This window comes from Podarcis muralis, chromosome 7 (assembly GCF_964188315.1).
Source record: "Podarcis muralis chromosome 7, rPodMur119.hap1.1, whole genome shotgun sequence".
NCBI classification, from domain to species: Eukaryota; Metazoa; Chordata; class Lepidosauria; order Squamata; family Lacertidae; genus Podarcis; species Podarcis muralis.
The window spans coordinates 62,073,764-62,101,229 of NC_135661.1; the positions used below are offsets into that span (position 1 = coordinate 62,073,764).

At 45.1% G+C, this 27,466-nt stretch overlaps 1 protein-coding gene across 1 annotated transcript; it reads left to right on the forward strand.

Moving 5' to 3' along the window:
* The first annotated feature begins 5,479 nt into the window (after window positions 1-5,479).
* On the forward strand, window positions 5,480-26,864 carry LOC114601639 (gap junction beta-3 protein-like). Its single transcript, XM_028738976.2, has 2 exons — window positions 5,480-5,943; window positions 19,932-26,864. Exon 2 carries the CDS (start codon window positions 19,963-19,965, stop codon window positions 20,764-20,766), a length of 804 nt encoding a protein of 267 aa, XP_028594809.1. The 5' UTR covers window positions 5,480-5,943; window positions 19,932-19,962; the 3' UTR covers window positions 20,767-26,864.
* The last annotated feature ends 602 nt before the right edge of the window (window positions 26,865-27,466 follow it).

A 27,466-nucleotide genomic window follows, 5' to 3' on the forward strand; every position in this document is an offset into this window, starting at 1 on the left:
CTGCCTCTGCCATGCCCCCATCAGGGGCATTCCAAGGGGGACGGGGGCAGTCCGCCCCGGGTATCATTCCAAGTGGGGGTGAAAAAATGCCGGGCCCCGATCAGCAGCACCCCCCGGGACACACGCCAGGCCCCCTGGGACGTGTGCCGCTCTGGGTACCAGAGCACGTTGCTTCGCCTCTGGCCCCCATAACATCCCTTTTTTGCAACTTACACTGTCTTTGGCTCAGCCACCTTTAGTTCAGCAGGCTGAGCCAGGATGAGCAAGTTATACAGTGGTACCTTGGGTTACAGACGCTTCAGGTTACAAACACTTCAAGTTACAAACTCCACTAACCCGGAAGTAGTACCTAGGGTTAAGAACTTTGCCCCAGGATGAGAACAGAAATTGTGTGCCAGTGGCATGGCGGCAGTGGGAGGCCCCATTAGCTAAAGTGGTACCTCAGGTTAAGAATGGTTTCAGGTTAAGAATGGACTTCCAAAACAAATTAAGTTCGTAACCTGAGGTACCACTGTACTGGCGTATTTTTGGCTGAGTCATGGTTGGGGTGCCGCCTGAGCCCTTCAAGCAGAGGACTGTCATCTGTGAAAGTAGAAAACATGGCTGGCATCATAAAACCTTGTTGTATGCCACAAACAGAGTAGGTGACAGGACCATCGAAATGATGATAGTTTGGGTGGGAATAGGATGAGCTCTCTCATTGACACCATGGCTAGACCTTTCCCCTCAGGCACTGGGTTGCCAGCCAATCAGGGTGGGGTGGGGAACTGGCGGGGCTTGCATCCTATTGGCAGAAACCACTGTGATGGGTATGCATAACAATGCAGCTAATGTTTAAGCTGCTCTGAAAACTGAGGACCAGGAGATGATAAAAGATAGAAACATAGCAAGCCGGTCCATTGTAGCTCAGTATTATCAACAATGACTGGCAGTGCTTCTCCAGGATTTCAGACAAGGGTCTCTCCCAGCCTTACCTAGTGCTGCCAGGGATTGAAACGGGGACCTTCTGCATGCAAAACATGTCCTCCACCACTCAGCCCAAGCCCAGGCCCATCCTTGAAGGCTCAGAATTCATCCCGGAAAAACAATGTTGTTAAAATCCTGCCTAGCAACACATGGGCATTAAGAACTAAGGGTGTGTTCAACTTTGGCTCACTTGGAGAAGCCAATAACTGGCAGTACAGGCAGAATGAACACACGCCCTTCTTGCCTCAAAGGCGAGAGGATGAGAAGGAAGAAGAAAAGACATGGTCTTCATCCCACGCTCCACTGTGGAACAAACAAGCTGGGCTGGGCCACAAAGGGAACCGGCATCCTTAATTAAGCACTCTTTAATTAAAGAAAGAATTCTAGCATCAACTGAAACTTGGGACTGTTAGTTGAGTTGTCCTCTACCACCTCTCAGGGAGGCAAGGTGGTGGTGACTCACAAGGAGAATAAACTTTTGCCAGAGTGACTGAAACTCAGCCAAAATTGTTTTGTAAGAAAGAAAGAAAGAAAGAAAGAAAGAAAGAAAGAAAGAAAGAAAGAAAGAAGGCTCAGTGGCAAGTAGGGATAGGTAAGAAATTCAATTCAGTCCACAATTAAAGGTGAACCTACCAGATCTGTACTTTCTGAAACAAGATGTGTAATACAGTCATCCTTCCAAATTAACATTTCTCTGAAATTTGCCTTGCAGTTCTCTAGCCAAGCAGTGTGTACAAAAATGCATATACTGGGGTAGTGTGTGCATAAGAATGTATATAGCAATGAGGAATGTAGACAGAAATGCATTGCCCTGGAGAAATTTGCATTGCAAAATTTGTAGTTTAGGCAAAATCAGATACCAAAAGAATGTACCTATTAGGAGAAATTCCCTATAAAATGCTAGCAAATTTTCATGATTCTCAAACTAATGTGGAAATGTGAAGAACTGAACTTGAGGCTGGAACTTGAAAAACGAAGAGAAGCTAAAATTGTCAGATTTGCCCATTGCTAGAGACAATTAAAAGAATGTTTTAAAATGACATATTTTCAAAATTCTAATCAGAAATCTGAATTTTTCAAATGCAGTTTTTGAGAATCACTTTTAAAATAAGACTCTCATCCTTATCAAGCAAGACTTGCCTTTATGTAGGAGGAGTCCTCCACTAGGGACAGAGAAGTTCAATTTAAAGGTGAACATCCCAAATTAGCACTTTCCAACCAAAACACATCCATCCATTGAAATTTTTGCTCTTCTCTGAATTTTGCAATGTAGTACTCTGGCCAAGTAATTTGTACCCAAAATAGCATATGCTAGGCTAAATGCATATATTCATGAAATAGCATACAAAAATGTGTTATATAAGAGGAAAGTATGTGCAAAAATGTATATATTAGTCCAAACTGCTACAAATGCATATTTATTGGGAGAAATTCACACTAAAATGCAGATGAATTTTCATGAGGATTATTTTAACTAAAATGTACAAATTGCTGCAGATATATGGAAAACTGAATTTAAGATTGGAAATATGAGATACTGAGAGAGCCAAAATTGGCAGATCCCTCCATTCCTACCTTTCACACATTGTGGGTGTAGATGCAGATTATGAATCTTTCTGAATTAACTGGCTGGCTGCACATTCCGACACAGGTGAGGAGTTTTTGTTTCTTGATTTGATTCATACCCCACCTTTGGCAGCTCCCCAAGACCAGCTGGCAAAAAGTTAAGTGTTACAATAAAAACACACAAATGGAGCTGGATGCCTTGGTACGGCAGGGTGGGGGGAGCAACCAAAGTTCATGGCGAAGGCAAAGCAAAATGTCATAAAACAGTGAGTATGTTTTTGGGTTCTCCATAACATTCTTCCAGGTAGATGTCAAACAAGTCTGAACGAGGAAGGGGGAAAGGTTGACTGATGTTGAAACTATAGAATCTTGCCTTCCCCAACCTGGTGCCCTCCAGATGTTCTGGACTATGAAGCACATCATCCTTGACCACTGGCAGTGTTGGCTGAAGCTGATGGAGTCTAAAACATATTGAATGTACCAGGTTTGGGAAGGCTGATTTAAACCCAGTTGTAAGATGGAATGTGGGAGGGGACAGCAGATTTGAACAATTAGACTCAAGTATGATCTATTTCAACAATTTATATACTGTTTAACAACTCAGTCTCTAGGCTGTGTGCAGTAAGGTTTAAAAGCTACAATAAAATTAAGTTAAAAGTGACCAGAAAACCAGCTCAGCTAAGTACTATGAAAGTTTCAAGTTTCAATCTAGGACCGCCCCAAAGGTTGCTGTGACCAAGAAACATACAAATGTTAAATTTTTGAAAATTTAAAATCCAGATGTTACTGGAGACAGCTCCATCCTTAGGCAAAATACAGTTACCTTGGTACGTGCAAAGGAGAAGGAAAGAGAAGCTGAACAGTTTTTACATTAACAAAGCAAGAGGTTAATTTTAGGTGGTGTATTTGGAAAAATAAAGCAAACCAAATTGAGTAGCATTACCTAGTAGTTGAAGGGAATATAGCCTTAAAAACAACAACCAAATAACAGCAGCAGCAACAGCAGCAAACCAAAGCATCACAATATAAAAGATGCAGGTAAGTAGCTGTGTTGGTCTGACACAGTCGAAATAAATTAAAAAATTGCCCAGTGGCACCTTAATATAAAAGATGGTTGTCGGCATTTGCAGACACTGCTTATTAGATGTGATTGGTTCCCCAGTACCAAAGTGAGATTGGGCCAACAACTTTAGCTGATTAATTGATTTCAATAATTGCTGAAAATATCAGGATATATATGCAATGCAAAAGTTCCCAGCCCCTGTTGAAGTATGTGTATAAAAACTGGAGGTATCTTTGAGGAGGTCTTTCCTCAGGGCAGTTTATGGTGCCTTTGGTGCCGCTCATGCAGGTATGCGTCTGCTCAACATTTAATTGGAATTTACCATTTCGGTGGAAAATCCGATTTTTTTAAAAAATGCAAAAAAAGCGGTAAATTTGGATTAAATTGGGGATCATATGTGTCAGGGGCTCAGGAGCAGAGGCGCAGGGGAGAGAGGAAATGGAGAGCGAAGGGGAAGAATCTGAGGGCAGCGGAGGGCAGAATGACAGTGACCCGAGAGATTCCATAAGCCTCTCCAGTGAATCAGAAGATTCCCAGAAGGGGGCGCCGATGGCCAGGGCAAGGGGGGTCCCAGGGCCAGCGGAGACTCCCAAAGCAGTAGCTGGAAATCAGGGCCAGCTTCCCCACCGGAGCGTAGTGGGGGGGAAGAGCCCCATAGGTCAGAGTCAGCGTCTCCTCCGGCAAGCAGGGAGGAGGAGTCAAGCCCAGCTGGCATCCCCGAAGGGGGAAGCAGCGACAGGAGCAGTATAACGGTCAGAAGGAAGGTGGCAGGCTGGGCGCGCGCGCCAAGTTCAAATGTACAGGCACGCGGGACAGCAGAAAGCACGGATTGGGAACCAGGTCCTAAAGCTCGCCGGAGGGAGGGGGAAGACTCAGGGGATTCAGCCTCAGAAAAGTCTAGGAAGGGCAAGACCTCGGCGGACAAGCGGACCCAGAGGAAGAGGGAGCAGAGGAAGAGGTGGAGCAAGGCTAGGGTCTTAAACTGGTGTCTGGGGGGAGGAGACTCAGACGGAGCTTCGGCGGTCTAGAGTTTGAGACGTAGAGCTGCGCGCCGTGGCTGTAAATGAGAAACTGAACTTCAATAAAGACTATTTAATATAACAACGGACTGGCGTTGGTCCTCTGTGAGCTGGGACCTGGGGCAGCTCTGACAATATGGGACAGTAGTTTGATTAGGATAATGCCGTGTGGATGCTGTGGAAACCTCACATGGATGAGTAGCACCAAGTCCACAATAAACTGCCATAGAAATTACACTTGGTCTGTTTGGAAAATATCTAATTGTGATTTACAGAAACATTGCAAGCCTGCTTTGGAGTTCCCCTAAACTCTTCTTCAGCCTAAGGTAGGGATGGGCAACCAAATGCAGCCTTCCAAGCCTATCCAGCCACCAGGAGCCTCACCACGCCCCCTAGTGCCCTGCTTCGCACCCTCCTTGAACGCAAAACGTGTCCTTGAACTGTGATCATGTCTCTTGCTTCCATGGGTGGAGGATAGAGAGGGGTGTGAGAGTGTGTGTGGAAATGAGCTTACTGTACAGAGGTAAAATTTGCCTGCATTGCTCCACCCACATTCACCTCTGGCCACACCCACTCATGACATGTGCCCCCCCCCCAAAAGGAATTGCAGCCTTTGAGCTGAAAACTGTTCCCCACCCCTTGAGCATAGGGGTCGACTAGGACCTCCAAAGCGCCTTCTGTAGCTGTGTGGTTGTTCCCTCTCCTTTATTGTCTCCTGTGCTTTGGGTCCTTGTTGGTTAGAGTTCCTAGAAAAATATTGTGTATACCCTGATGGTGCAATCTCAATACTAAGACAAAAAAAGAAAAGAATTGGCAGCTATGCTAATCTGTTCCCTCCCACATTCCATCATGATCTTCAAAGAGCAGCTGCCCTCGCACCTAGTCTGCAACTTGCCCTAACAGGCTTGTTTGACATACACCAGCTTTAGAGAGTGTGGCATCCCAAAGGAAAGGGGGGAAAGGAAAGGGGTATTGTGTGTGCTAGGCTGTCCCACACCGCCTCTGGGTCCCGTATGCACTTTTGCAGCCCCATCAGCTGCAGAAAACCGGCTGAGCCGAAGCCTCTCTCTCTGCCACCCCCTTCACAACTCAGAAAGGATTCCTTTCTTCTTGCACAACCCAAGAGGCACCACACCCTTATTGCTCACACAAAAATAAGGCAGCTCCTTACAGTGCAATGAGCCCGGCTTTTTTGGCGCTTCCCTATGCAGGACGGGGAGAAAGTTTTATGGCATAAACCCTAAAGGTACGGGGTCTTGCCTCCAGGGAGACTTCCCAGCTTTTCTCTGGCCGAAGTTGGCAAGGGAGATCAAGGGAGATTCTGAGTTGGTAAGTAGAATTTAACTTTATACCGGTGGATCGAGGAAGTGGCACAGATTATTCTGAGTGAATAGCATCTGAACAAGGCGTTTTCGTTGCTCTGGCTCCAATAACACCGTGGTCGTTAGATCTGCCTAGAAGAGATCTTCCAGACGGCTTGCCCAAGAACAAATCAAACCTGGTTGGCAATTCTTATTTAAAAGGAAAGGCTTTTTTAAAATGTCTGTTATAAAGAAAGTGCCTACTACAGCCTCTTATGCTTTTCTGTAAGTGGCTTGACGCACCTTAGAGACTGTTGGGGCTGAGAATCTGAACTCTAAAGCGGGGGGGGGCAGGGAGGTCTTTAGGACTTAAAAAAAGAAAGCATCTTTGTGGGGGGTGGAAGGCTGACAGTTCTTTAATGGGGGCATGATCATTTGAAAGCACCTTTGACTTCAGTAGGAAAAGCTGGGCATGTGTTCAATCCTTCTGTTACGAGAGAGTGCGAAAGAAAGAAAAGACTTCACGATCTAAGAAGTAAATGCAATTGTATGCACAGTTTTTGGAAGCAAGTCTCGCTGCAGTCGACAGAATTCAGCCCCATGTAAAGGATTTGTCCGTTTTTAAAGTTACTGTTAGTGCGTGCTTCATGCTAGCTGCATTTTCAAGGGAAGCGTAACCGTGTGGGGCCCCGATTCAGTGTGGGGCCTGTAGGCAGGGCTTAATCCTTTTCTCCCTGCACCAGTCTGCAGTCGACCCACCCACCCCCAGATGACACTGGCCCCTAAGGAGATGCTTACTTCATATTTACACATTGATATTAGTGTCTCTAGGATTTGTGCCCTAAGGAGTAGATCACAGGTAGAGTCTCAGACCCGCATTTGCTTACAAAGGAGGCTGGTGGTGAGAACCACTTAGGTCAGGGTCCACAAACTACCACCTGTGGGCACTGTGGTGCCCTTGGGCATCTGCCTTAGTGCCCGCCTCCTGGCTCTCCCCGGTGTTATTATTACTGCTGTTGTTAGTAAAAATAACTTTAAAATGAGGGGTTTGGCTTTGGGGGATTGCCTTTTGTGAGGGTTGACTGGCTATTTTCCCTGTATTTTATTTGTCGAGGGTTGTGTGGGTTGTTTGGGTATCTCGGAGGGTTTTCCTCTGGGAAATGGGCATTTTGTGGTGCTCATGATAGCTTTCCAAATGTGTCCTCAGGCCCCCCAAAAAATTAGAGACCCCGATATAGGGGATGGGTTGAAAATAAAAGGCACTGATGGAGCCAGTAAATGGCCCTTTTGGCATTCCCCAGAAGGCTAGGCCTCTGAAATAAAAGGGCCTTAATAAAGTTCTAGGAGACGGAGGGTTTGAAACAAAAGACATCTGTTAACCCTGAGGGACTCCGACATTACTGAGGGGAAGAGTGGGTGAGATTATGAGGAAGTCTATTATCACCAGATGTTTAGGAAAGGTAGAATGACAGAGGGCTGGGTCAGGCCTGCTGCAGAGAGAAGTGTCATGGCTGAGGCGGCACTAAGGACAGGTGTTTGAATGGTGACTTTTCAAAGTGTTGGCCCTAGAAAAGGGATGGGGGAGGCAAGTGGGTTTTGCTATAGGCAGCACTGGAACACAGTTGTTGTTGTTGTTGTTGTTGTTGTTGTTGTTTAGTCATTTAGTTGTGTCCGACTCTTCGTGACCCCATGGACCAGAGCACGCCAGGCACCTCTGTCCTCCACTACCTCCCGCAGTTTGGTCAAACTCATGCTGGTAACCTCGAAAACACTATCCAACCATCTCGTCCTCTGTCGCCCCCTTCTCCTTGTGCCCTCCATCTTTCCCAGCATCAGCGTCTTCTCCAGGGACTCTTCTCATGAGGTGGCCAAAGTACTGGAGCCTCAGCTTTACGATCTGTCCTTCCAGTGAGCACTCAGGGCTGATTTCCTTAAGAATGGATGCGTTTGATCTTCTTGCAGTCCATGGGACTCTCAAGAGTCTCCTCCAGCACCATAATTCAAAAGCATCAATTCTTCGGTGATCAGCCTTCTTTACGGTCCAGCTCTCACTTCCATACATCACTACTGGGAAAACCATGGCTTTAACTATACGGACCTTTGTTGGCAAGGTGACGTCTCTACTTCTCAAGATGCTGTCTAACTGGAACACAGAGAGCTGCCTTATACCAAGTCAGATAACTGGTCCATTTAGCTCAATACTCTCTACACTGGCTGGCAGCCACTCTCCAGGGTTTTAGACAGGGAGTCTTTCCCAGCCCTACCTCTTATAGGCAGTGCTGGAACACAGGAACATAGAAAGCTGCCTTATATAGAGTCAGCTCATTTGCCCATCTAGCTCAATATTGCTTACACTGACTGTCAGCAGCTCTTCAGGGTCTCTCTCACTCCTACCTGGAGATACCAGGGATTGAACCTGGGACCTTTGGCATGCATAGCACATGCTCTACCATTGAGCCACAGCCCTTTCCATATAGCTCAGGTGTCCAAGGTTTCAGGCAAGAGTCTTTCCCAGCCCTACCTAGAGATGTTGGCAATTGGGCCTTCTGCACACAAAGTACACCATGTACTGCTAAGCTGTGTCCCCTCCCTTTGTGTTTGTTCACGAGGCTTGACTAGTGAGCCCGTTCACACATGCAACTCATCCTGTGATGTGGCAGCCATCAGGTGATGAGTGCACACAGGGGAACCAGCCACAATTTACTTTCGCAGTTGGTATCAGTTACAGCCCCTGACTTTAAGCCTTAATCCCAAACTTGTTCAACATTAGCAATTTGAGAAAGGCACTCTGCGCGTGCTCAAAGGCATTCTCTTAAGAACATAAAAAGAACCTGTTGCAGCAGGCCAATAGCCCATCCAGCCCATCATCCCTCTCTCACAGTGACCAACCAGATGCCTTTGGGAAACCAAAAACCAGGGCCCAAGCACAAGCGCACTCTTCCTTCCTGTGGTTTCCAGCAACTGGCTTTCAGAAGCATTCCTGCCTCTGACCATGACGGCAGAGCATAGCCATCCTGGCTAGTAGCCATCAATAGCCCTCTCCTCCTCCATGAATTTGCCTGGACCTCTTTTAAAGCCATTCACATTGCTGGCACATCACTGCCTCCAGTGGGAGCGAGTTCCATAGTCTAACTATGTGCTACGTGAAGAAGCGTTTTCTGTCATCTGCCCTGAATCTTCCAACACTCAACTTCACTGAATGTCCATGAGTTCCAGTGTTGTGAAAGAGGAAGAAAAACTGTTGTCTATCCCCTTTCCCCATGTCACGCATAATTTTATACATTTCTACCATCACTCGCCTTTTCTTTATTATTTCACACAAGCAGGGGCTATGAGCCATTACCCTTTGAGAATAAAAATTGGGATTAGACCAAAGGTCCGTCAAAGATCTCCTAGTCCAATATCCTGTTCTCAAGAGGGGCTTGCTAGATATCTCCAGAATTGCACCAGCAGGCAAGATCTGGTATCCAAAGGTAGTCTTCTACCTATGGAGGTTCCATCTATGGATCACTGCTTACAGTTTTTATAGACCTATTCTTTATAAAACTTCCTCCTCTTCTTCTTCTTCCTCCTCTGCTTCTTCTTTTTGCAAGCCATCAGAACAAGCATTGTTCCAAATACTTCCCGTGTGTGTGTGTGTGTGTGTGTCTGTGTGTCTGTGTGTCTGTGTGTCTGTGTGTGCTTTTAATCATTCTTCAGCAAATATTGAGAAAAGAAAGGGCATTCTAAAACTATCAAATAAGGCCCGTGTGTCCAGGGCATAAAGCTCTGCTCTTGCCTGGCTGGAATTTGTCCATGAGAAGTGATAATGTCTCTTGCCTGTTTGAAGGGGGGGAGGTATTGTGCTGAAACCTCTGGCATACCCTCCAATATTATTCAGGAAAAAATATAGAGGCATCCTAAGGAAAAGTGGGACATTCCGGGATCAAATCAGAAACCAGGATAGCTTCTCTAAATCAGGGACATCCATGGAAAATAGGGACACGGTCTGTTCTAGTTTTACAAAGGTAAAAGCTGCATAACTGCCCTGCACACTTACCTTTGGCCCCATGCACCACTGGCATGCAGCACCTAGAAGATTACCCACTAGGTAATGTGGCCTTTGGATTGAAGAAGATTCCCTACTCCTGTAATAAGCATGAAAAGGTGGGGAGGCTGTTGACAGTGTGCCTGTTCATCAGTTTTGTTTTAAAGTATTTTTAGGAAGGAATTCTAAAAGGCCCTCAAAAAGAGGCAGAAAAGTTGAAGCCTTTTTCCACAGGGGAGGACAAGTTTGAAGAAACTAGAGGACATGTTTTGGCACTAGTCAAAACTAATGACTGTGATCACATCCTGTGACAATGAGTTCCATAAGTTAATTAGGTGATGCATGAAAACTTCCTACAGTCAAGCAATCAGCATCATTAGGTGAAAGGGGATGGCGCAAAGGATGTTTGTCTCGTGATCCAATCATTAATTTGCCCCTGTTCTGTTGCCCATGGCTGGCCTGGCTTGCTCACAGTCACCTGAAGAGATTTCATATTTAAATTCAGCTTCTGCCTGGCTGTAGGCCCACCCCAGTCTGGCTTAGGAGCCAAGCTCTTAGCTGCAAGCAGGTAGCACATTGGACCATGTCCAGAGGGCTCTCACCACTACAAAGTATGGAAGTAGGCTCATGACTTGAGTTATCAATTTTGAAAACAAGAGCAATTAATTTACTATATATTGTGCCAAGCCCAAGAAATACAGAAAAAGTGATTATTATAAGTGGTATCCAACCAAGTTCTAATTAGAGTAGACCTATTGACATTAATGTTCCTTAGTCAGTCATGGTCATTAAGTTCAATGGGTTTACTCTGAGCAAAACTAGGATTGGCTGCAACCCTAAATTTGTATACTGTATTTATTTTTCCCCACACATTGTGTGTGTGTATGTGCTTGAAAAGCCTTTAATACTGCACAAGAACAACAAAGCAAGCTAAGGGTAACCGTGGTGCCTTCCTCGTTTTGCTAGTGGCTGGGAATGATGTGAGTTGTAGTCCAGCAACATCTGGAGGGCACCATGTTGGCTCCCCCTGAAGTGAGCCATGAACTGAGAAGGTCTAGGTTCAAGTCTTACCTCAACCATGCATTCATCAGGTGTCTTTTAAGCCAGCTCCTTTCTCCCTCAGCTTCAGTTGCCCATCCATGCTAAATTAGGTATATCCTTAAATCAAAGAGTGGGGCTAGGCCCATAGCCCTCCAAACGTTACTGGACTCCAACTCCCATCATCCCCACTCAATATGGTCAATAATAAAACATTAAGGGATCTGGAGTGTTCCACACCATCTAAATGGGGGTCACCACATCCCTTCTTTAAAGAGCAGTTGAAAGAGTCATTGGCATAATTATTGTAAGCCTGCATTACTCAGTTGTAAACTGGGTATGTTTTTAATTTTTGCGCAAAGCATTGTGATTAATCATTTGAGGAAGAGTGGGGGTGATTTGTCTTAACTTTGGGGACTATGGGGTTGAACTGAGTCCCGTTGGTTACCTTTATCTATTTATAAAACATTCTAATTGCAAATTGCCCTTGCAAAACTATAACAGACCTGCTAGCTGGGTAGACTGCTATAGTTTCAGTTCCTGTCACATGGGAAAGAGGGGGCTGAGAGGGGCATAGCTTCCCTGAGTCTTTCGAACAAGCCTCTGGAGTGGGTCTGCAATCAGGTCTCCCAGATCAAATTCCATCTCTGTATCCGCTAGGCCAGACTTGTTACTGAGTGCTAGTGCATCTGCTTTCATGCAGAAGGTCTACAGGTTGGGTTTGGGAATGTCCTCAAAGTAAACCACAGGGAGACACTGCCAGTCAGTGCAGACAGCAATGAGCTAGATGGACCAACGGCTGACTCAGTACAAGGAAGTTTCCCCTGCTTCTAAGCCTATGAGATTTAGGGCTGACATACATCCAAATTTTCCCAGACATTACCAGGATTTCAAAGGCGGAATTGACATCCAGGGGAAATTTCCAAAAGGTGACGCTTTGTTCTGGATCTTAGACAAGTCACTCGAAAAAATCCCTTTTTGGAAAGCGCAACAACTTTCAGGGTATCCTGGTTTTTACTTTTTGAAATATGGCGGCCCTAAGTTACTAGCCTGCTAAGAGGCAAATAGCCTGCCCTCTTTCTCTCCTTTGCAGCTAGCATGGGAGCACAGTTGCCTGGTGAAGGAGGGACAGAGCACTCTGTCCCTGGCATCAACGTGCTCGCTCGCCTGCATGAAATTCCTGATCACCTATGGCGGTCAGGCATAGCTGCCCTTGCCCAAGCAGTGGGATGTGGTTAGCGAAATAGACATGGTTTGCAGATGGATCCCTGGTGCTCCAGCAGTTAAGAGGTTAATGCCCCCCCCCCTTTCAGCCCTGAAGGTTAGATTATCAGCTCACCTGCAGTGCACTGCTCACCAGCTAACTCCCATTTAAGTACTGCCTGGAATGCAGGAGCCAAAAGCACAGTAATGATGAACAAGCCTGTTTGCTCTGGGCAGGTTTTTGTGAGACCAGAAAACATGTCACGTGCATCCTGTTAAAGAAGCAGCTCTTTTTGAGCCCTCCCCTCCCCCAGTCAAGATTTGAGGTGCAAGGTAATGATGGCACAGCCTAATGCAAAAGAGGAGAGTGCTCTAGATGAGGGAATTCCAGCAGGTGTAGCTCTGCATGCAAGTTGCACCTGCTGAAATGCCTTCAGCTACATTACTATTAAAGGTGGAGGCACCCATGTCCCACCCTAGGGGGTGCTGGGAGTTACTAAGCCTGTCTGTTTGCTTAGTTGCTGCAGTGCACTTAAGATTAAGCTATAAGCAGGGTTGCCGTTGCTTTACTAGCCCTGCTCCTGTGTTGTTAACAAAAACCTGAGATAACAGAAACTGAGCGGTTGAAGTTTCCCAACACCATCTATTCGCAGGCCATGAAAAACCTGACCTCATCCCATGTCTGTGTGTGCTGTTAAAAGCAAAGGGGAAGGGTACTTTTAAAAGTTGGCTGCCCTCAGCTATGAGGCATTCCAAATACAGTGGTACCTCGGGTTACATACGCTTCAGGTTACATACGCTTCAGGTTACAGACTCCGATAACCCAGAAATAATGCTTCAGGTTAAGAACTTTGCTTCAGGATGAGAACAGAAATCGTGCTCCGGCGGCACGGCGGCAGCAGGAGGCCCCATTAGCTAAAGTGGTGCTTCAGGTTAAGAACAGTTTCAGGTTACGTATGGACCTCCGGAACGAAGTAAGCACTAAACCTGAGGTACCGCTGTATTACTGTTTTAAGACACAAGTATTAAGCTAGGCAGAGGAATAGCAGAAACCAAATAAAAGTGAGAGTCTGCAGTATCCATGGATGGTAGGGTTGCCAACTTTTTCCACTAGCCCCTGCTCCTCTGCCGGCATCAGCAACTGGATCAGTAAACTATGCTGGTAGATGACTGTATTTTAAAAAGCAACAAACCCAGTGCCCTCTAATGTTTGGGGCTACTAAGTTCCTGACTATTGGCCGTGTTTGCTGGGGCTCATGCGAGTTGTAGTAAGATGAATAAATAAATGTTGCAGGCATGGCATTGGGGAAGGCTGCTGTAAAAATATTCTCTGTTGATTTGTCCAGATCAAGGTGCTGTTTAAGGCTTAGAAGCTTTGTTTTTCTGGTCATTTGGCAACCATACTGGACAAATGTCAGTGCTTCTCTGGAATTCAATCTAAGCAAGGCTTAAGCCCATTAAATGAGTCAGCGAGCAAAAAAAGAAGACTTCGGTGACCTTGTTTATATCTGTTTGTTTGGGTGGAAGTTGGTTACATTATTTTGCATGCAAACATTTCAGACCCGATGAGTAATGGTTATATAGTATTTGACAATACCTTAGCTGTTAATAAACTCTTGAGATTATATATTGGACGACTTCCAAAATCAAAACACTCAGGTAATGGAGGTAACCTTTAAAACTACCAACTGTTTGTTTTTACTGGAATGTATACACCAAGGATGTAAATATGTCCTGACTCTAGGGTGGCCAGATGCAATAGAGGAGTGGGGCTGCTGTGTCTTTAATAGGTGTGTAGACATTCAGAAGGTGTTTCTTCTCCTACAAATTAAAAATGCCCTCCTCCACAGAACTATTAAAGGTCCAGTGGCCCTTTCCACTTTTGCATCTGACCACCTGACACAAACAAATCTAGAAGGCGATGCTTTTCCTGACGGTATTCCAATAGTGAAAGCTTTGACCATTCAGTTTCTGTGTCCAGTTGCTGTTAAAGGCACAGGAGCAGAGAGTCATCCTGGAATCACATAATGGAAATTAGTTAACATCCAGAGAACACTTTAGTTTCATCCAACCCCCTGCAATTCAGGAATCTCGCTGTTGCCCTCTATCTGACAGACCTTGGGAGAAGCCCATCACTTACATTATTTTCTTGGTATCCCAGGTAGAAGTCAAGCAAAACGGCAATTTACAACTTATGGGTGCCCCATTTAAGATAATTGTGCCTGCGGTGATGTGTCATAAGCAAGCCAACTTGATTTTACAAGTTAGCAAATCAAACTCCAGCAGTTGTGTAAATACCATTACTTAATCAGATGTACATGCAGCTTCCTTAAACACACCTTTGCAAGTCATAGCACCCCAAAAAGCCTGAAACACCAAATTAAATGCCACACTTAAGCTTGATGCAGTAGCCACAATTTATTTTTTAACCAATACCTTTGCACAGTCTTTGTGCATGTTATCTGCTTTTAACGTGCACTTGCAATATTAACAGAAGCAAACAGAATTACAGCAAAGTTAGACATCCACGTTTTATTTCATGTGCCCATAAAAAGACCCACTTTTCAGATCTCACAGCATGTTATTATACAGAAATTGTGCACTAATCTAATGAAGCAAGCTTTTACATATTTTACTAAAAGATCAGGATTCTTGCTGCCTTAGTCTTCGAAAAGGTTTTCAGTCAACTAAATGTGGTGTCAATAACACCAAAGAAGACCCTTAAAATAACACAAACAAAATTCTTCCTGTCATGTTCTCTACCATTCTGATCCTGTCCTTCAGGAATAACTGCTCTGATCTCGTTCTCTAGTCTCGCTGGATCGGCAGCCCAGCCCATGTGTTCTACATTACAGAAGACAGTCCATTCCTCCTGATGCCAGACAGTTGCCACATCCAGTTGGCACCTCTCACCTTTGTACAGGAAATGCCTGCAAGAACTAAGAAACTCAGGGTCACATATTTATTGAGAGGGCATGTGTTGTAGGCAGGCACCCTTCTCCTTGTCTTTCAAGAACAAACCACCAAGACATAACCTTCCATGTACCTGTGCATTTAACCTGTGTGATCTTTCAGATGCAAATGACAGCTCATGGAGGGAATGTTACATAATTATCTGCAGCAGATAGGGGGTTACCCACTTCTTCCCTTGCTGCTGCCCAGACAAAAGTCCCTCCTTTGAAAATTCTGGCATATGCTAATTTATCACATTTAGAAATCATGAACATAATATAAAGAGAAATGCAGTTCCATGGGCCTGTTGCCCAGGTAAGGACTGTTAAAATCCTTTTATATTTAATCTGATCTTGTACAAATACCATACAAATAGAGAACTGCTTCAAATAGAGGACTGCCCACTCTAAAAGCAGAGCAAACAGACACCTTAATTGCAGGGGAAACACCCAAATTTCCCTATTCTCAATATAGGCATAAAATTGACTACTTTGGTTTCATGTATTTAAATGCATACGTTGATATGGTTAAGCTTGCCTTGACTTCTTGATAGGTCTTTGGTTGTGGTAAATTTCTTGAGATTGGGGGACTGGGAGCCTCTCGGTTGTGGAAAACATGGCAAAGCAGGATCTGATTTTGCAGCTCAGTGCGTAGGGAAAATGGCCATTCCTCAAACGAAATGTCTTTTTTTCTCCTTATTAAAAGCATATGTTGGCAGGGCTTTCCCTACCCACATGTTTACTTTAACGAATGACTGCACGTTGTTTGCCACGGCTGGCCTTGCTGTTATATAATAATAGAGATATAAAATTGCAATGCAATAACAATTGTTTTAAAATGAACAGTAGAGTCAGAACAATATTATGTCAAATTTAAACAAAATGAAAAAATGGGGAAAAACTGGAGACATAATAGTGGAAATGTATAATTTGAAATAAGATTTGAAAAAAGGTGAGGTATTGCTGAATAAGATTTTGTAAAAGGGAACACAGAAAAGGGAGATGTGAGGGAGTCTGGAAAGAGGATTATGAGAATAATATCTAAGAAATTGGTTTTTTCTTTTTTATGTCTTTTCATGTATTTTTTCTTTTTCTTTTTTTGTTGATGGGCTTTTCACTGTGCTTTTTTTCTCCTTTTTGAGTGGTGTTTTTTCTTTTTTCTTATTTTGTATTGTGAAGTTTGTTTTATTGCTTGAAACTTTAATAAACATCTTTTAAAAAATAAAATGAAATGAACAGTAGAACTGCGCTTGGCAAAAAAAGCAAGTACACAACCCAAAGGATTGGGGTGGGGGACAAATTTTGATTCAGTTCACATTTATTTAGCTTATAATTTAATGAATAAATTTATATCCTACTCTCTTCCTCCCAAAGGAGCCCGGAGTAACAGGCAAACATATACAGTGGTACCTCGGGTTACATACATTTCAGGTTACATACGCTTCAGGTTATAGACTCCGCTAACCCAGAAATTGTACTTCGGGTTAAGAACTTTGCTTCAGGATGAGAACAGAAATTGTGCTCCGGTAGCGTGGCAGCAGCGGGAGGCCCCATTAGCTAAAGTGGTGCTTCAGGTTAAGAACAGTTTCAGGTTAAGAACGGACCTCCGGAACCTGCCTGACTCACTTTCTGAAACAATAAGTATTCCAAAGCACAGTCATTCTTTGAAATTCCCACTTCTCCGAATTTGCGTTGAAATTCCCCAGCTAAGTAATGTGTGTAAAAATGCATCTATTAAGGTAAAGTGTTCATTAAAATACTTGTACAGTTTGTGGAAACAGCACCTTATTAGGATAAATTGCTTTGCAAAAGTGTGTACATTAGGAGAAATTTGCGCTGAAATTCTGATGGATTTTCTTTTTCTTTTTTTTTTGCAAATTAATTTTTTATTGATTTTCAGTACACATACATACATTCATAAATTACACATATATAGGTTACATATTTAACTTAGGCTCTATAATGCCTCTGACTTCCCTCCATTTCTTTGGTAAGTATCAAATAAAGTTCTAATATCACGTACTCTATATATCTTATTATCAACTACACGCTGTAAGAGTTATTCCAACCCTACCAGTGTCTTCAAAGATTTACAATTGTTTCTTATATACATCAAATATTTACTCCAATTTTCTTGAAACTTCTGCTCGTCCTGATCTCTTAATTTTCCTGATAGTCTGGTATAATTCTGATGGATTTTCATAAGGACCTTTTAAAAATGCAAACTGACCTGGAAATATGGAGGACTGAACTTAAGATGGGAAAAGTGAGAAACTGAGAGCAGCCGAAAATGACAGGTTCTCCCATCCCTACATTTAAAACCTCCCCCCATGGAATCTCAATGGAAAAAGAAGCCAGGGAACTAAGAGTTAAAAGGAAAGCTATTCCACCACTCTGGTGTGTTCCTTCCAGAGGGTAAAAAGCTAAGTGGGTGGATTGTGCACACCACTAGGGATGAAAGGGAAAGACTGGTTAGACAGCTGACTAAAATCTAATTAGGTTGCTTAAGGAAGAGCTACTGCTCTCCTGGAAAAACCTGACCTAGATGGGATGAGGGATGCATTTCAGATGCCCTTAACAGCAACCCCAATGCTTGCATTCTGCCACTGTATATGCGATTCTGACAATTCAGAGGGAGCAAAACAAACAAGCTGGCTCACACCAAATCAGGCTATCTCGCTCAGTAGCATCCATGTTGACTAGCAGCAGCTCTCCACGGTTTCAGAGAGAAAACTCTCCCAGCGCTACCTGCAGATGCCAGGGATTGAACCTAGGATCTTTTGCATGGGCTCTGCCTCTGAGCTACCACCCTTCCTCAACCAATTACTCCGCCTTACACTGAGTCAGACCATTGGCAATATCGCCAACACTTGACTGGCAGGGGCTCTCCAGGCAGAGGACATTCTCTGCCTGAATGTCCCCACCTGGAGATGTCACTGATGGAACCCAATACCTTCTACTTACAAAGCACATGCTCTGTCACTGAGCTATGGGCCTTCCCAAGCACCTGAGAAGTGCTAGGTCTGAATTTAAGAGGTCATTATTTGGCTGTGAGATTCTAATTCATGTCCATGGTACTTCATGGGGGTTGCATCTCGGTGGCTTGTGAATCCCAGACTGAGCACCAGGTGCTAAATTCAAAACAGGGTGTGTCAAGCCAAAACCCTTGCTCCTACTCACCTATTTTCTGATTATGTCCTTGGCCTGTAAGTTAATTATTCTAAGGAAGTGTCAAGAAGCTACTGAGACTGTGAGTAAGCTAGAATTAATCAACTAAGAATTGTTGTTGCGTGTCTGCCAGCCCAGGTTAATAAATCTTGTGACATCAACACTTTCAGAAAGAGTAAATCTGTGTGCTTAATAAAGAGGCCTAGATAAATCCAGATTGTGCTATTCACCTCTTCGTGAGCAATCCGTGAGAATTGCTGACAAATTTGACCCAAAACAGAATTTGGGTCAAAATCTAGCATTCCTCCATAACAGAAAAGTGTTCCAGAACTTTAGGTGAAATAAAGGAAATATTATACTTTGTAAAGCTCTGAGACTATAAAACCCACAACAGTTCAGTTCAGCCCAAAACACGTGTGCATGAGCATTTGTGAAGCCTTGGAGGACTACAGAATCCATGATGCAGTGTAACCCTAGAAGTGTAATTGTGGGGAATACTGTTCCATCCAATTAAAACCAGCCCAGACACTGTCTGAGCATAACCATTCCGGTGACCTCCTCAATCCCCAGATACGTATCGCAGTAGTCTAATCTGGAGTGTTGGGCAGTTCTGCAGTGTGTTTTATGGTTTACTTTGAAATAAGTTACTTTGGGCTTTGTCAGTAGATGGTATAAAATTGAATGGCTGGGCAGATGGAAAGTCTAATAGATCTACTCCCTATGCAATTGAAGATATGGCAAGGTAAAGAAAGATGGAGCAAAAAGCAGCATCTCACCAGTGAGAAAGTGTCTTCATTGTTTAGACCAGAAAGCAAATTCAGCCCAAAGACATCTATAAGGGACTAGGAGTATCACCAACCTTCTCTCTGGCCCACTGATGGAAGGAGACTTCCTCAGGTAGTCCCCTTGTAATGAATGCCCTACTCTAACCAGACAGCCTGCAGGTCCCAGAGATGGTCCTACCCTTAGGCTGTGTGGCACAGATGCCTCAGGCAGCAGATACTGAGAGGCAGGGAGTAGCAGTGAGGAAGTGGAGGGCAGATCTGTGTGGGCCGCATGGTCAGCCTGTCGTCTTCCCATTACCAGTGTTGAAAAAAGACCAAAGTGAAAGTTGGATCGGTTTCCGTGCAAATAATGCAGGGATGAGTAACCTTTTTCAGCCTGAGGGCCAATTTCCTTTCTGGGGGGGCACGTTTGGCAGGGCCAGTGGCAAAAGTAAAAGTAAGTGAAGCAACAAATGTCAATGTTTGCTTTGTACAGTAGTCTAGCTTCTACACACACACCTCACCATCCTCCATCCAGGAGAGCAAAAGGTATGATCCTGGACACATTCCAGCCAGGAAAAAACAATCAAGGAGGATGAGAAGCAGGGCTGGTGAGGGGTATGGCCTGGGTGAGGCACAGATAGAAGGGGCTCCTGGCCCTCAGGTTCCCCAACACTGGTGTAATGGAAGGAGGAGCCATCTCATCCCTCACCACCTCAGAGAGCCAGCTCTGGCAGGTACCCTGAGTGCTTGAATAACCAGCCAGCCAGTTATTGGTTACAAATGTATGGGGCGCCATCTTGAAGTGTTGAAATAATATTTTTTTTACGCACAGTTTCTTTTTTCTCTCTTTCCTCCCTTCCAGGCTCAAGTGACCTCCACAGACTTCCGTCACCATGGACTGGAAGACCCTACAGGGCCTGCTGAGTGGGGTGAACAAATACTCCACCGCTTTTGGGCGCATCTGGCTCTCCGTTGTCTTTGTCTTCCGAGTCCTGGTTTATGTGGTGGCTGCTGAGCGAGTGTGGGGGGATGAGCAGAAGGAGTTTGATTGCAACCACCGTCAGCCCGGATGCACCAACGTCTGCTTTGACCACTACTTCCCCATCTCCCACACCCGGCTGTGGGCCCTGCAGCTTATCTTTGTCACCTGCCCTTCGCTGCTGGTTATAATGCATGTGGCCTACCGCGAGGACAGGGAGAGGAAAAACCGGTTAAAGAATGGAGAGAACTGCCCCAAACTCTACAGCGATACTGGCAAGAAACATGGTGGCCTCTGGTGGACTTATGTTCTCACCCTCTTCTTCAAGTTGGCTATCGAGATCGTCTTCCTCTACCTCCTGCATAGGATATGGGAGAGCTTTGACATGCCCAAGCTGGTCAAGTGCGATCTGAAGCCTTGCCCCAATGTAGTGGACTGCTACATCGCTCGGCCAACGGAGAAGAAGATTTTCACCTACTTCATGGTTGGGGCGTCTGCCTTCTGCATCGTCCTCATTGTCTGCGAGATTGTCTACCTCATCTGCAAGCGGGTGTTCCGCTCGATACAGAAGTGCCAGAAGAAGAAGAGGTCGCTCACCTACAGCAAGGCATCCACCTGCCAGTGCCATGCAAGACTGGACCAACCGCATTATGGGAAAGGGAAGCACACACAGGTGGAGGCCCTCAGAGCCTCCGCACCTAACCTGACTTTGATCTGAGGCGGCGTGAAAGGACAGATCCAAAATGGCCGGCTGCCATTTGGATTATTTCATTGCAACACACAAGTGGCTTTTGAGGAACATGGGGCAAGGAAGGGTGATTTGAAACAGAAGTCTTCCTTCTACATTGTGTGGCCACCAAATTTTCCACAAAGGGGAAGCACCGTCATGTTTTGTTGAGGCCTAAAGGCAAAGCCTCCTGGCCTGTTTACATGTTTTTACTAAACTGAAGACGCATGGTCAAAGCGTACACAACACAAGATGTTGACTTGTACAATCCCTGGAAGAAGTTGCAGCCCTTTAGATCCTAACATCTGCTCTTTCTCAGAAGAGATGATAATACGGGCAGTTGGCTAAGAGAGCCACATATGTGAAACATCTGTTATGGTCTTCAGAAAACTCCTAGCAACTAATGACTTATAGCTCTGATTCTTTCCTCTGACTCATTAAAATGTTTATAGAGTGTTGCAGAATCAATGAAGGGGCGGGAGGGGGGGGACTGTTTAGTTAATGCTGCCCAAAAACAAATGATGAGAATGAAAGGTTGGTTTCAGCTCAACCTTTTCACCAAAATGTCACCTAAAGGAAATTCAAAGTTACCGGTAATTTGGAGGTTTCACTTCAGGCAGAATAACTTAGCAATTTCAAGGAAAGCCAAGAAAAAAACTCAAGTTGGGGGGAGGCATTTGCACCGTCTATAGGTGTGTTTACATGAACAAAGGGGCACAGCCTTAGATATCTCTGTATAGTAGCTTTTTCCAGTCTGCTGCCTTCCAGGTGTTGTTCAATTCCCAGCCCCAAACAAAATGGCCAATAATCAGGGATGGTTGTTGTTCAAGAACATCTGAAAAGCACCAGCTTTGGGAAAGCCTGCTGTAGGGGTTAGCCAAGAACAAATGCTTTCATGATGTCCTGTTTACACCAGCCTCCTCAACCCTAGTGTCTCCAGATGCTGAGAGACTACAGCTCTCAACACCCCTGGTCCTTGGCCATGTTTCCCAGCCCTAATGGGTGAGGAGGGCACATGATTGGGGAAAACTGGTTACACACTCCTTACCAGACCTTTCCCCAAAGGAAGGATTGTGCCCAGTGAAGTTCTATGAGAATAATACAAGTACTCTGGTGCTTTCCAGAGAGGAAGCCATCTTCCTTCCTGGACCAGACTGAGGCACCCTGCAAAGAAGGCTTTATTCTGGTAGAGATTCGACTTGCCCCTGAAATCCTGCCTAACATGACATTCCAAATTGGTTTGAGGGTTCTACTTTGACAGAAACCTCTGAGGACTTTCATCGGAAGCCAAAAAGAGTTGTAATATGCCTCATTGGTGGGGTAGACAGTTTGCTTAAGGCCTGAAACTTCAACCAGATTAGGTTGAAAGCAAATTTCTAAATGAGATAGGAGGTTTCCCCATATGCAAAAGAAACCATATAAGGGATTCTGAGGGTGTTGATGAACTAGAGCTGTTTCTCAGGTGGGCTTCCTATCTGTTTTGTAAGAGTTCTGTACTGCTCAGCAATTATAAGGTGGTCATTTATGCACTACCAAAAAAAAAAAAACAGGACGAAAGAATGAAGTGCTTTACATAAAATTTGCACATGTTAATATGTGTGTGTGTGTGTGTGTGTGTGTGTGTGTGTAAAGGCACATTTGTAAATAAGTGTTATACTTCAAGTAGATATGCAATACATCCCATAGAAGTGATGAAGACCATGACCAGGTAGCCTGTATGTTCCTGCTCAGCCTCCTGTCCAGGTACTGACTGTTGATGGGCAATTTCAAGACCCCTCCTGCTCTCCCATCTTAGAGGTCTTTAAATTTAAACCAGACAACCCTTTAAACAGAGAGTGTCCTCTGGAAAGTAGGGCACATGGCCACCCTTATTTGGCAACATCTCACAGTGGGAGTTGTAGCACACTGGAGAGTTGTTTAACTGAAGCAACTGTTTACGTGAATGGGGTGTGAGGCAGAACTGACCTCATTCAACAAGCTGTGCTGGTTTGACATGGCGCTCTGGAGGGGCAAGGACTTTGCAAGGGAGAAAGAGGGGGCCACCATTATAGAAAAGCACCCAACAATTATGGGTTCTCATTTCCCTCAGTAAAAGGCTATCATGCAGCACAATCCTGAGCATGTTTACTTAGAAGGGAAGATTGCTGAGTTCAGTGGGTCAATGTTAGAACTGATGGCTTGGACTGTGAGCTGGAAAATGCCTACTTCAAAAATCTCTTGTCCACCACAAGGAATCTTCCTTTCTCTCTCAGCCTCAGGCTTATGTCTGCAAAATACCTGGCAGGTGGGACTTCAGGGCCAAACAACATTACTCAGCTAATGCATATGAAGTTCTTTAATAATAAGGAAGAGTCAGGTGAACATTTGCACCAGTGTTCTGCTGCAAGAGTTATTCTCACCCATGGGGGTCCTTCAGCATCAGGTGAATTCAACATCCTTCGCCGTACCATCCTTGGGAACCCAACCTAAGGTTCTCAGGCTCAGTGAGAGCAACGCCCCACCTAACTCAGTATTTCCTAGACTGACTGGAAGTGGCTGTCCATGGTTTCAGGCAAGGTGCTCTCCCAGGCCTACCCAGAGATGCCAGGTATTGAACCTGGGACCCTCTGCGTGCAAATCTGATGCTCCGACACTGAGCTATGGTCCTTCTGTAGATTTTTACCAGGATTTGCCAAGTTTGGACCTGCAGCCTTGCCTGTGCATGCAAAATAGCCACACCATGGAGAAATCATCCCTTTCAGCAAGAGGTAGGATGGGCATGCAAAATTGCTTGGGTGCCATCCTACAAGCTGCTGCGGGTTGCCCCATCTAACAATTTACTTGTGGGACAGGAGCTATCCTGACAAAATGACTTTCCACAGGGGAGCTGACTCCTGCTGAGTCAGACTATTAGTCCATTTAGCTAAATGCTGTATGACTGACTGAAGGTTTCCAAAGATTGCAGGTAGCGATATTTCCCAGGCCTATTAAATGAGATCATTGTGCTGGAGACGCCCTGAGATCTTGCGCATGCAAAGCACGCACTCTGCTTCTTGTGGCAGAGTTGTGGCTGTCCCTCAAAGAGAGAGCCCCAGGGCTCTGGTGTGTCCTGGGATGGTCTTTAGACAACCCTGGTTTATTAGCGCCATGCTTTGACCATCCACACCTGTTGGCCAGTTGATCATGACAAGAGCAAAGAAATTAAGCCAGTGCACTTAATTGTCAGAAATCAAAGATTATTATGGTTCCAGGACAAAACAAAGCTGAAAAGCATTTTAATGCTGAACAATTGCCTCCATGGCAATCAAGCGCATCAGCATCCAGATATTTCTGGTGTAGCTTGACAGCTTCTCTTATGAATTCAACAAATTTCTCTGTGAGACCTTTCTTGTGGGTGACCTTTAATGAGGGCAGTCTTTTTTTAAAAAAAAAAAAATACTCCCACAATATTCACAACGGGGTAGGAAACTAGAATTCAGCAGGATAACACAGGAACTAATGGAGGAAAAGAAGAAGTAATAATTTCACTCACAGTTCTGAGTGCAGCTCAGATCTGAAACCTGCCATCCTCAGTAGACTAAATTCAATCAAAAAGAGACATTTTGCAGCAGCAGAAACAACGACAAAAGTTAGAAAAGGGGGATTGAGCTGCTTCCATTGCAGATGGTGAGAAATGATTGGAGAATTTATCCACCCTCCAAGATTATTCAGTGGAATTTTCCCTCCAATTCTTCTGCTGGCAAGTAGGGCAGAGAACTTCAGAAGTCCCTTTTTCACTCAGCTCTAGGCCCCAGGGTCAGCAGATGGGGAAAGAGGAGAGGGATCCTGCAACTTTAATTGCTATGTAGAAGAGGAAATATCAACAGGTGTTTCTTCCCATTAAAGGTGCAGGAGCTGTGAGCCGTTTGTATCTGGCCACCTCAGTAGACTTCGATGGAGGGGATTTAAGCAAGGGAAGGTTTTCATACCACTCACATCCGGTGATGGGGAGAAAGCTTCACCTGCAACATTTCTGCAAGTTTGGCTGCTGTTAAAGGTTCCAGCACAACCAGGAAGAAAAGCAAGTGATTTTTATGCTCTGTTGCCCTGCAAATAGGGTAAGGTAAAGGTAAAGGGACCCCTGACCAATAGGTCCAGTCGTGACCGACTCTGGGGTTGCGGCGCTCATCTCGCTTTACTGGCCGAGGGAGCCGGCGTTTGTCCGCAGACAGCTTCCGGGTCATGTGGCCAGCATGACTAAGCCACTTCTGACGAAGGCCATTTACCTTCCCACCAAAGTGGTACCTATTTATCTACTTGCACTTTGACGTGCTTTTGAACTGCTAGGTTGGCAGGAGCAGGGACCGAGCAACGGGAGCTCACCCCGTCGCAGGGATTCGAACCACCGACCTTCTGATCGGCAACTCCTAGGCTCTGTGGTTTAACCCACAGCGCCACCCGCGTCCCGCAAATAGGGTAGGCAGCTGCAAAAGAGGACAGTGTTCCTGTACTCTTAATTTCTATGTATAAAAGGGACTTCAGCAAGCGTAGTATCTCATGCCAGGCACATCAGCTGATAGTACCTCGGTCCTCCAGCTATTGAAGGTACAGGAGCCCAGTCCTCTGAAAACATGAGTTCCCATTCCAGGTATATGGGAGGGAAGGAGAACTGGCCACAAACTTGAAAATCAGAAAAAAGCTATTTGCTGCCTTTCAGCAGTAAATTAACCAGGTGCCAGGCTCTTATCTTTTGCTAATCTTGGCTGGGAGGTCAAGAGAGTGGCATGCTTATCGCTCTTTTGTCCAGGAAGTTATTTCTCTTTTCTGCTTTGAGCGAGTTCACTGGCAACCGAAAACAAAGAGAGCGTTGAGTGACAAGAGTCAGCTCTTCAAAGGAGATGGCTTGACTTAAAAGGAGGCTGGGACTTCTCCCTGAAGCGGGTAAAAGTAACAACCATAAATCAATAGCATTCAGCAAACATGTAATACAAAAGGGGGAGTGGAAGCTGGGACAGAAAACCTCATGGAAGGGACAACCAGAGCAGCCTTTGCAAGATTTGCAAAGGAGATCTCCCTTGCAGAGAGATACGGCTTGAGAATCAGAGCTGGGGGAGAAACTGGGTCTATAGCAGAGGCTGCAAGAGCACCACACTAGGTGACAGTGAAGCAGGCAAGAGAAGAGGGATTCAAGGTAAATGTGTTCAGATGGAGCAGGAGGGTAAGCAGACTTAAAAGATGGCAGGGAGACAGAAATGCAGTCCAGTTGTTCTAGGCCTTTTTTCAAGTTCGCTTTGTGTCGGGAACCCTTTCCTCATCAGTCTGTATCCTGGGGAATTGCCATGCGCCTGCCACTTCAGCTCTCTGCACATTGAAGGGCAGTCTGGGTGCACACTCAGGTGGGTGATGGTTGGTGGCTAGCCCTGCAGAGCTCCACTACCAAGTGCTCCATTGCAAGCGAAGATTGGTTGTGATGAGCATGCCATTTTCATAGGAATGTAGCTACCATTCTCAATCTCGCAATGTGAAAATCCCCAGTGCAGTGGTTTAGAGTGCAGGGAGATCTGGGCTTGAATTCCCACTCAGCCATGAAGCTGCATAACCTCAGGACAAGCACTCCCCTCCTCTCTGGGCACAACTGGCTGTTTATCAGGAAAAAATGGGACCGCTGTCTTACCTGCATCACCCAGGACAACTTAGAGGAAGAAGGATGGACTATAAGCTTGACCTGTAAACAGGAGGGAACTCAGAGGAAATTAATTGCAATGAAAGTGCTACAGACAAACCAAGAATTTGCAGGAATTCTTCCAGGGCAGAAAGAGCACAAACAGGCTTTAAGTGCCACTTCTTCCTTCCCGTTCCAAGGGCAATCAGGAGGTCATGTTGTTACTTGTTCCACAGCATCTGCAGCACAGACAGACCTTTCTGGCCTTGCCCAGCATCCTGAGGGAAAGTCTCATTAGGGGCCCCTATGCAGGACCAACCAACCAGACTGGTATTTCGCAAGACTCAGCTCCTCTCTTGCCCAGAGCCAAGCATATCAGTTCCTTTAAGTCACTGAACAAATATTTTATTTGCCTAGCGAACTGTGTAATGCGAAAGGTCAAATAAATGTTACTTTGTTTATACAGACACATGCTGAGTTCCTTACTTACAGATGATGGGGAGAGTATGGAGAGGGGAGATGCAGAGCAGAAGGAATGGGGTAAAGCAAGAAGATGAGAAAGGAATAGGAGAGATCCTGGAGTCTTGAGTTCAAACTGCGGTTACCTGCAGTGGTCTGTTGAGCTATGGCATTCGGAATGTCAGCCATGAGGACTAGTGATGTTCTGAAAACTGGAGCAAGCTTTTGAAGTCCCGGGGACCTGAAGAAGAGTCATGCTGGATCAGAAGAGCTCCAGCATGTGGCCTGCTGGATGGATACCTTTATGGAGCCCATCAGCAGGATGGGAAGGTAACAGCCCACTGCTGTCATTATTCCTCACCAGTTGTGATTCAGAGGCAGGCTGCCTCCATTTTCTGAGCCACTGACAAATCCCTGTCTTTCCAAATGCAAGGTGGTTCTTTTAAAATGAGATTCAGCGTGAGTGAGAAGATTAAAGATTTCATTCTAAACAGCAAGCATTATATACATTACCAAGCAAGCACTTCCATCTGCAACTTGGAAGCCCTCAAAAAGTAGCGAAGCGACTTCCCCAGGTAGCCTTAGGTTTGCACGGCTCTGCAATCGATCAGT

What these genes read in the sequence shown, in the direction of transcription:
- LOC114601639 (XM_028738976.2), top strand. Translation starts at nt 19,963, where the DNA reads ATGGACTGGAAGACCCTACAGGGCCTGCTGAGTGGGGTGAACAAATAC.